Source organism: Tupaia chinensis, unplaced genomic scaffold (genome assembly GCF_000334495.1).
Source record: "Tupaia chinensis unplaced genomic scaffold, TupChi_1.0 Scaffold142716_1, whole genome shotgun sequence".
Classification (NCBI taxonomy): domain Eukaryota; kingdom Metazoa; phylum Chordata; class Mammalia; order Scandentia; family Tupaiidae; genus Tupaia; species Tupaia belangeri.
The window spans coordinates 8,028,460-8,038,341 of NW_006202562.1; the positions used below are offsets into that span (position 1 = coordinate 8,028,460).

At 44.3% G+C, this 9,882-nt stretch overlaps 2 protein-coding genes across 2 annotated transcripts in view; one reads left to right on the plus strand and one right to left on the minus strand.

The window, feature by feature from the left end:
- The window catches only part of DZANK1 (double zinc ribbon and ankyrin repeat domains 1), a 191,113-nt gene that overhangs the window by 148,571 nt on the left and 32,660 nt on the right, over positions 1 to 9,882 (plus strand). The window lies entirely within an intron of this gene.
- Positions 7,674 to 9,146, minus strand: LOC102474073 (ubiquitin carboxyl-terminal hydrolase 17-like protein 6). Its single transcript, XM_014582164.1, is given in 1 exon segment — positions 7,674 to 9,146. A coding segment is annotated over 1 exon segment (1,473 nt).

Below are 9,882 nucleotides of genomic sequence, written 5' to 3' on the forward strand. Positions count from 1 at the left end.
GGTTGGGGGTGGGCCCCCCCCCGGGGGGGGGGGGTGATTTCTCCCTTTCTGTCTCTGTCTGGCGAGCGCACGTGCCCTATAGCAAAAACCTCTCAAAAAAAAAGCAAACCCAGGGCCAGCAGCTGGAGTAGTGGGAAAGGCACAGGTCTTCCACATCTGACAGGGTTCCAGCCCCAAACGCAGTGGCTTCAAAATCACTCTGTGCATGTATGTGCGTGTGTGTGTGTGTGTGTGTGCCCCAAATCCCAAGACGAGAAAGGAGAAGGGATTGTGGCATGGTCATTCCCCCTGGGGGGTGATTTCTCACTACCTTTCTCTGTCATCACTCCCCTCAGTTTCCTCACCTCTCAGGCAAATGCATATACTGTATGACGAGACCCCTCCCCCCACACGCATACCACACACAAAAAAGCAAATCCATTGACCTTTGCCAAATTTACAATTTCCTATGTTTGAGCCTTGTATCTCCAAGAGATTCATACACACATTGGAATGCCAGGTGTAGTGTTCAGCTCACTGGTTGAGATCCCCTGGCTTCCCACTGGGATCACTTGGTTCATTTAAAGAAATTCCATCACCCTGGAAATTATATCAATATTATGATACCAAGATAAGTACTTTCAGGGGGAAAAGAGCAGCCATTTTAGAAAATTCTTCCCCCTATAGAGACTTTTTGTTTGTTTGCTTTCTGCCAGAGGGTATGTGAGCTCACCAGAGAAAGACAGAAACGGAGAGGGAGAGGGAGAAAGCATTCCCTACCCCCATGGGTGTGGTCATGCTGCAATCCCTTCTCTCTATCCCATCAGGATCTGGGCATGAAAAACACACATGCTTATCGTATTTCTCAAGTTGCTGGAACTGGGATTTGAATCACGTGGTCACCCATGTGGCAGCCAGCTCTTTTAATCACTAGGCCACCGGGCTGGCCCCACATACTTTTTCTAGATTCAAGTCAGTTTCTCCTAAGCTAGAGAGCAAAGATGATTTGTGAGTGACTCTTCAGTTTTGCCCACCCCCTCCAGTGATTCTCAAAATTTACTGCAGAGTGTTTTAAAATCCCAATGCTCAAGGCTCAAAACAGGTCAACAATAATAATTTTTAAACCTTTATTGAGTTAAAGCTGATAAATACAATTGCATATATTCAAAGCATACAACATAAAAGAACTTGATTGTGATCATCAGAACTTATGAGCAAGCCAGGTCATTCCACTGCCTGGAAATTGAGAATCAGGCTACATGTGTTGCTTATCACACTCTAACATGCATAAGAGTCACTTGGAGATATTGTTGATATGTAGATGTGATGCAGCAGGGCTGAGTTTTCACTGAGATTCTGTATTTCTGATAAGCCATAGATCTTGCCAAAGTCCTCATTACTTTCATTAAACCTTTATAAATATCAATCATTTAAAAAATTATTTGCATTGCTAAGTTGTTATGTGATACAGCATGTTACATTTCAGAGAACTGTATTACCATTGAAACAATTTAATAACATATATTTACAGTGATCTTAAATAACCATGAGAACTTCCACTATAATGGTATCCACTGAAACACTTCCAGACCCAACAACTCTCTTCCTATCAGCTTAAAAGATGGACATCCTGAGGTCACCCAGGGGTTCCCAAAATTCACTCATAGGGACACCAAATACAGAATAATTTCAATTTTCTATTTACAATATAGTTGAATACGTACTCCTTCATATCAACACATTTTCTTACTATAATAACTTCAAATATAAACCTTTCATAATATGTGCTGGTTTAGTATGCTGCAGGTTAAATACAACTATGTTTATGTCATTCATATAGATGGTGATGGGTGTGTTCCCAGCATTATCCAAGGTTCTACCATTTGCACCGGCATCCCAGCCAAGGATGTTCTGAGTCCCTAAACACAGCTGCTTCCTGCAGTCCCCTTCTCATTCCCTTCCATGTCACTTTAGTGTGCAGTCTGTCTTCCCCTGTGTACTGTCTCACTGCCAGTCACACTGCACAGAGGAGGAAACCTGGAGATCCACACAGATGACACTCACTGGGACAGAGGACAGTGCCCCTCAGACCTCTGTAGGTCACGGAGGTTCTGAACAGGAGTGGTTGACATATCAGGAGAATGAGGTGACAGAGCTGTCGTGAGGCTTGAGTCCCACCTCCGTTGTCCCTCTCCTGAAGGCCACTCAAGGGGCTGGGCTGGAACATGGCTAGATGGTGGAGGACGGGAACCTTTGCAGGCTGGACCATGTTCATAAGAGGTCTTTTGTTGGGATGCTGCAGGTCAGTGCTAGGTACCTGGGCTAGTACTTTCATGGTCACTTGGGGGTGACACTATTGGTCAAAGTCCAGCTGTAGTTAGCAGAGGTAGAATGTTCTGAAGAGCCCCAGCTCAGGACTCGGAGTGCTCACATGGTGTGGGAAAAGGCTGAGTCTGTTTCTTTGGGGATTCTAGCAAGTCTAAGTGGCGATTTGGACAGGCATCTTGGCTGGTTCCCTGATGCTGAGATTGGAGTCCTGGCCCAGTTGTCCTGTGGCTGCACTGGCTGTCAGTTCACATCAGAACACTCAGCTTGTGCCTGCAGTTGTGTCTTTGTGGCTGCAAACATGAGGGCTCTTGTCTGTCAGCTCCACAATGAGGGTAGGGCACTGGCTATCTTGCTTTGCAGGGTGTAGGGGTGTCTGTGGTAGCAACTTCTGTTAGCTTGTGTTGTCCAGGAGGTGAGAAGCAGCTTCTGATAGAAGACATGGCAAGAAAGAGGCAAAGAGAAAGAGCAGGGAACCAGGGAAGAGCCTCACCCTCAGGGAGTCACAAGACTGTCAATTCCTTCCCTTCAGTGCTGCCTTCCTGGGGATCATGTGGGAAATCTATGGAGTGAACAATTTCTTTGCTGCTCTTTTTTGCTGCAAGACAAACCAAACAAAATGTGTCAGTAATGTTCCTTTATATCTTCTTCCCAACTTGAATAAAAATTCCTGCAACTTTGTCCCATTCAGAGTTTTAGTGTGGGGTAAGCACTGAAGTCCTGTAAACTTAGAATGACTGAGCCTTTGGGACCAGCAGGTGGCATAGTGGTTAAGGTCCCACAGGGCCAACTGCAGTTGCAGTCCCGGATCTGGCAGCTTGAAAATTACACGGCGGATGTGTGTGCATGCCCAAAATTCCAAAAGGAGAATGGGGAGAAGGTTGTGGTGTGGCCATCCCTGCTGGGGGGTGGTTTCACACTTTCTCTCTGTCTCTCTCATCAGCAACTGAACTCGGCCTGTGGCAAAAAAAACCCAAAAAAACAAAAAAAAACTAAAAAAAAACTAAAAAAAAAAAAGACTGACTTTTCCCACCTCTTAACCACACCCCTCCAACTCCACCAGTCCTCCAAAATTTCCTGTCTACTCTTCCACTTAGACTTTGCCGCTTTCCTGCCTGTCATGCATACATTCCACTATGTTCTCTAATCCCTCCCTTTTAGTGAATCTCCAATAGAATGAGTAGAATGAGCACCCCCATGTGGAGCCCTGGAGGACATGAGCTCTTGTCTATTTTACTCCAGTTTCCCGTCACTTCCTATAGAAGGCTATGCACAAGGCATGGAGGTGGGGAGAGACCAGCTCCTTAGATCTCAGTAACAAAATTTACTTACGTCCTCAAGCTTTTAATCGCCTTTCTTTCCCTCTTTCTGTTTTCTCATAGAAAGCTGTGTTTCAGGTTTCCTAGGGTTATTTTCCTCTCATGGTCTCATTCTCTTTATCTGAGCCTAAGAACTGAGGCACTTGGGCTCCATATCAGGACCTCCTGGGTCACTTCCTGCTTTCTTCTATGTGTGGAGTCCTTGCATTTTACCTGCGCATGGAAAAAGAGAGTCAGCAAAATGACAGACAGGGTTGGGAATTAGACATTGGTTCTGTGTGTGTGTGTGTGTGTGTGTGTATTATTTTATTGAACTTTATATATTTTAATTTGACTAGAGAGGGACAGAGTGACAGAGAGAGAGAGGGAAAATGAGAAAGCAAGTCTAGGATTTGAACCAGGGCCAGCCACGTGAAAGTCCAGCACTCCCAACCACACGCCACCTGCCAGTCCCAGGACATTGGTTTTGGAGAGGGGACATAGATACATGGCCTATAAGGTGCCAGAATATATAAGCTATCATGGCACTACCACAGGAAATGTTAGAGAGGGGGACTAGAAAATAGGAGTTGTCTCATTACTCTCCAAGAGTGAAGGTGATGAGACAATATCAAGACTAGATGCAAGCCAGGCCGGACAAGACATTAAGAAGGAAATGGGGTTGTTCGACAGAACCCCTGATTGGGACAATTTGACTGGAGGAGAATTTAGCAAGGCCAGTTGGTATGGACAGGTATAACTGAGTTATGAACATAGAACATCCCGTATTCAAACACACCCTCTGGAGTCTGTGAAGCTTCTCCAGGTATGAGGGATATAAGCTTCCACTTACCTCGGATTCTCCTCCTCTGCTGCAAAGCCCTCTGCCTCACTGGGTCCTCTCCTTGTCTTCGGAGACGACAGCATATGTACTGACCTACCATCTGCTTCACCTTCTTGGAGCTTAAGGTTGATCTTATTCGAGTATTGATCTTGGACATTCTGTATCACAGTAAAAGGAAAAAAGAAAGTACCTATTATGCACAGAAATCAAAGTCCCACGAGCATCCTCTTTTCCAAGTAGATCTAAAGAGACCTTACTGACCCCTGAGTCTAACCCACAACCAGTTTGATCTTCTCACAGAGACACCCTGTAAGGAGCCTTTTTTTTTTAGAGAGTGATAGCCTATAGCCCATGATATAGGGTACATGGACTCGCCAGAGAGACACAGAAGCAGAGATAGAAAGCAAGAAATCGCCCCCAGAGATGGCGACATTGTAATCCCTTCGCCTCCATTCTCCTCTTGGTATTTAGGGCATGCATGCATACATGCCCAGTCTGAGTTTTAAGCCAGCGAAACCAGAACTCAAACCACAGTCAACTACATGGGAGTCCAGTGACATAACCATTACGCCATCTGCTGGTCCCATGAGGAAACATTTTAGCTCCTTGTGCCATGATTGCCTGCTTCCAGAACAGGACCCTCACAGACAAGACACATTGCGTATAAATGGTGAGTTTGGAATCTGTAGCCTGGAATCCCTGATTTTGGAGACTCTAAAAATGATCACAATGGGCAGCATTGAGAAAATGGAAGGCAACATTTTTCTGGATAAGCTAAATCATGACAATAGAAATGCTCAATGTAACCAGCGGAAAATATTTTTCAAAATCTGTGATGGGGGACCAGCAGTTAGCATAATGACTATGTTGCTGGACTCCCACGTAGTTGACCGCAGTTCGCGTCCCGGACCCAGTGGCTTAAAACTCATGCCGGGCACGTGTGCGTGCATGCCCAAGATCCTGAGAGGAGAATGAGGAGAAGGGATTGCGGCATGGCCATCCCCCTGGGAAGTAATTTCTCGCTTTCCGTCTGTCTCTGTCTGGAGAGCGCACGTGCCCTATAGCAAAAACCTCTCCAAAAAAAAAAAAATCTGTAATAGGGTCTGTTTTCTTCTTCAAAATTGAAATTATCCCATTAGTCCTGAGACGAGATAATTTCCAGATATGAACAGAGCAAAAATTTCATCTCCTCATTAGGCTAAGAAGCGGTTGAGAGCTTCACACCTGTGGGTTTGTCAGTGTTTCTTACTACTTTAGATTCATCACCATACTTTTTTAACTAGTTACTAATAAGTTTGAAATAGGTATGTTTGAGATGTGCATAAAAAGTAAACATTGTTATCTATAAATATCTTTGGCCTAAAACAGCAGTTTTTCATAATTGCTCATTTATGGTATATTTTCTCTGGAGCATTTTTTAAAATCTTTTGGAATTGAAACTTTCATATAAGGGCCAACTGGTGGCTTGGTGGTTAAAAAGCTGGACTCATATGCTCTACCATGGTTTAAGCTCCGGACCCAGTGGCTTGAAAATCATGCCGGATGTGTGTGTGCATGCCCAAAAACCCTGAAAGAATGGAGAAGGGACCACGGTATGGCCATCCCTCCTGGGGGTGATTTCTCATTTTCCCTCCACTCTCTTAAATGAGTATGCACACTCTATACCAAAAACCTAAAAAAAAAAAAGCACATTTAAAACTTAAAAAATTAAAAAGAAACTATTTCATAATAGTATTAAAATGGTTATTCTATTAGTCTACTCTTAATTATGTAAGTAGTTAGAGAATATTTACCCCAACATTCACCGCCATAGCATTACATATTTCCAATACATCCTTCTCTGATGAATAACCTAGTGACCGAAACTAATGAAAACTCACCTGAAATCCAGCTGTTCTCCTCCTGTCATTAGATTCTCAGATGGAAGAGTGCTGGACAAATTCCGCCGGAAACGGTAAAGTTGCCAGGATGCCTGGAGAAGGGCTAAGGGGGGCAGATTCTTTTCCGGGACGTCTTGGAAGTTGTTTCAAGGTCACATGACTGTGTTTGCAATGTAATCTAGTCAATACAATCCCGTCATGTCTATCTAGTCACACCCAGAAACTTGCTATGATTCGTTGTGTTCCATTTCCATAAATATTTATATATTAATAAATAAACATTCAAAAGCTATCAACAAAATGTTTCTGGCTAATGAAAAGCATTTATGCACTGTTCGTTTCACTCTGCACCTGGAAAGTTCTGTGTTGATGCAAGGAGTTCTAGTTCATTTGCTTTCTTTTGAAGTGTGGTCATCTGCGTAGATGCACTGTTTTTTTGTTTTGTTTTGTTTTGTTTTGTTTTGTTTTTCACTCCTTTTTCTATTTGGTTGGCAGTTTCAGTTTTCTCCACTTCCTTTCCAAGAGAAATCTAGGCATTCAGTATTTGGGGTAAATGTGTTTATATAAACTGGAAACAAGGCCTGGGATCCCTGGATGTCCTTTTAGGGCACGTTCTTAGAAGGTCAGTTACAAAGTCCTAAATCTGACCAGTGTCAGGCAAGCAATCTACAAAACGTTCTGCATTTTCCAGTGCACGCACTTATCTCAGTCACCCCAGAATAACCACAATATCCTTGTTAATGAACACTTTGCTGAAGTTCTGCAGGCTAAAACCAGTAGTAAACAGGGGGGAAAACATATACAGTACTAAAAGAAAAAAAAATATATATATACATATGTACATATATACACATACTCAATTCCACTCCAAATCCCAGTATTCAAAGTCTCTAACATGATTCATACATATATCACATTATCAAAGTTCAAACATCCAATACCCATCAATAACTCGATATCCAAACATACCACATTTGGCAAGTCCCCTGACCCAACAATAAACCCTTTTTATTTTTATTTTTTTGAGTTTTTTGCTATACTGCAGTTGGCTACATGGGAGTTCAGCAACATAGCCACTACACTAACTGCTGATCCCAGAGAAACCCTATTCTTGAAAATAAGTTCACAATATAAACCCACAACCCAAAAAGCATAATGTACAGATGTCCACACTGGATGCCAGGTAGCATAGACACACCCAGAGTGAGTCCACATGATCAGAACACTCCTAAGTATGATAAAAATATTTCCTATATGTGGTCTCACTGCCAAATATTCATCCCCCGGTTTTGAATGGCACCATGAGTATCTAACCAAAATTGACTTTTTTGTTTCTTCCTCTAGGAGTTACTGTGCCATTGTGTCTGTATCTTTGCATGTGCGTAGACTTTTATACTGAGATTACTGGAACACAAGCAATGGCCTCGTGTTCTGCTTGTTTTTCCTCTTTGTATTTCTAGCCCTCTTGTCCAGGCAAGGGTGTTTTCCAGTGCTCACTGGCCACTGACCTGTGATGTTTCTTGCTGAGTTGTTCGACAGGTAATTTTCCGGTTTGGAATGGTTTTTCCCCATCTCATCTCTGTATTTTGATGGGTGAATCACAGCTGCATTGGAAGGCAGGGTGAAATCTATTTTCCTGAGATTCAATCCAGACTTTGGTCGGTTCTGTTCTTGAAGACATTTCCACTGGTCGAAGGTGATCTCTTTGCTTGTTTTCTCTAAGTGCCCTTGTGATTCTAGGATATGGGAGTCTCTTTTGACTCCTCCTCCGGTTGCTCTGAGGTTAGTTCCTTTATCCCTAAGGGCTCTCGATTCCCTTCCTCCTGACACTTGCCCACCGCCTCTTCCTAATTCATTCTTCTGGACATAAAATAGCACATAGGCAGGCTGACTCAGCACAACTGTCACGTCACAGGCCGTTACCTCGGCATCGTCCATCTTGTACCACTGGCCATTCCCAGCTTTTATGTAGCAGAAGTAATGTCCATTGTGACAGCTCGAGCCAGCATGGACCAGCACAGCATAGAGGCCATAAATGAGGGGGCCTCTGTTCTGCTCGGACGTGTATGTCTGCATGTCAAGACACTCGGGATATTGCACAGCCTTTGTAGTTTTTTCACCTGTGAAATCGGAGAACCGCTTCAGCACAAGGATAAGAACCTTGGAGGACGCGTGCAGAGTCAGCGTCTTGGAAGCCAGCCTCCTCTCTAGACAAACGCTGCAATGGTAGGCATTTTCTCCATCCAGCTCTTCCGGCTTCACCAACTCTTCCAAAGCTTGGCTCACACTCTGAGCTGTCTTGATATCCAGGCTAATGTCCAGATACGGGTCAAAGGTGTCTGAAACGCTATGGCAGTGGAGACACTTGATTTGAGATCTCCAGTACCCACCAAATATTGCACGGATTAGGGTGCTGTCCTCGGAGGGATGATCGAAGTGCTTCTGCCCAGACAGACTTGCTTCCTGCATGGCCTCCAAGGTGAACATCAGAAATTCATGGGCATCTTCCTGTTCGTTTCTGTGGAAGCTAGCAGCCAGTGCATACGAGGGCTGTATAATGCTGCCAGGATGCTGGAGAACCCAGGTGATGTGAGCTTGCATAATACACAGCATGCAGAATCCCTGGTGATGACAGGTTTGAGAGTGCTCCTGGGACAGCATGTAGTTGGCAATAGGCGGTGTGTATGTCAGACACTGCAGTGCCGCGTTCATGTAGCAGGTGTTTCCCATATTCTGAAGTCCAGCCCCAGCCTGGTAAGGTCTCCTCCAATGCAGATAAAGTTTCTCCCTGGGAGCTGGGTCTGTGACCCCAGTCGCCATATTGTTATGCAGGTGGAGATTGTTCTGAAATGACAAGGACAAGTTCTCCGATGAGAATTACAATGGATTTTGAGACCAGCAGTTAGCGTAATGACTATGTCACTGAACTCCCATGTAGCCAGCCACGGTTCACGTCCCGGACCCAGTGGCTTAAACTCACGCCGGGCGCATGTGCGTGCGTGCACAAGATCCCGAGAGGAGAATAGAGAAGGGATTGCAGCATGGCCATCCCCCCTGGGGGGTGATTTCTCGCTTTATATCTCTCTGTCTCTCTCTGTCTTTCTGGCAAGCGCATGCGCCCTATAGCAAAAACCTCTCCAAAAAATTTTTAAAAATAGACACTCCCATCTTTAGACCCCTGGGCCAGGAACTTCGAGGGAGGACTGCCTGCCTTAGCTTCAGCCCCGGGACCCCCCTTTCACTGAAACACCTGCGAAGAAGGAGATACATTTCTTTGTACACCTGAAGAGAATACTTTTTCTTGGATTACATTACTAAACACAATTGAAGAGAGACTTTGGCTGTCTCCATTCCACATCAGAAAGGAAACACTTGCTCCTACTCGAAGAAACGTCCTCGTAAAAAGTTTTTCAAAGGGAACACATCTCCCAATGGTTAGAAGTAGAAGAACCTCAGGTCTGAATAAAGCAGGAAATATGTCTCCATCAAAGGAACACAGTAACTCCCTTCCTTTTCTTGAAAAAATAGAGGACGTTACCAAAATGTCCGAGATAGA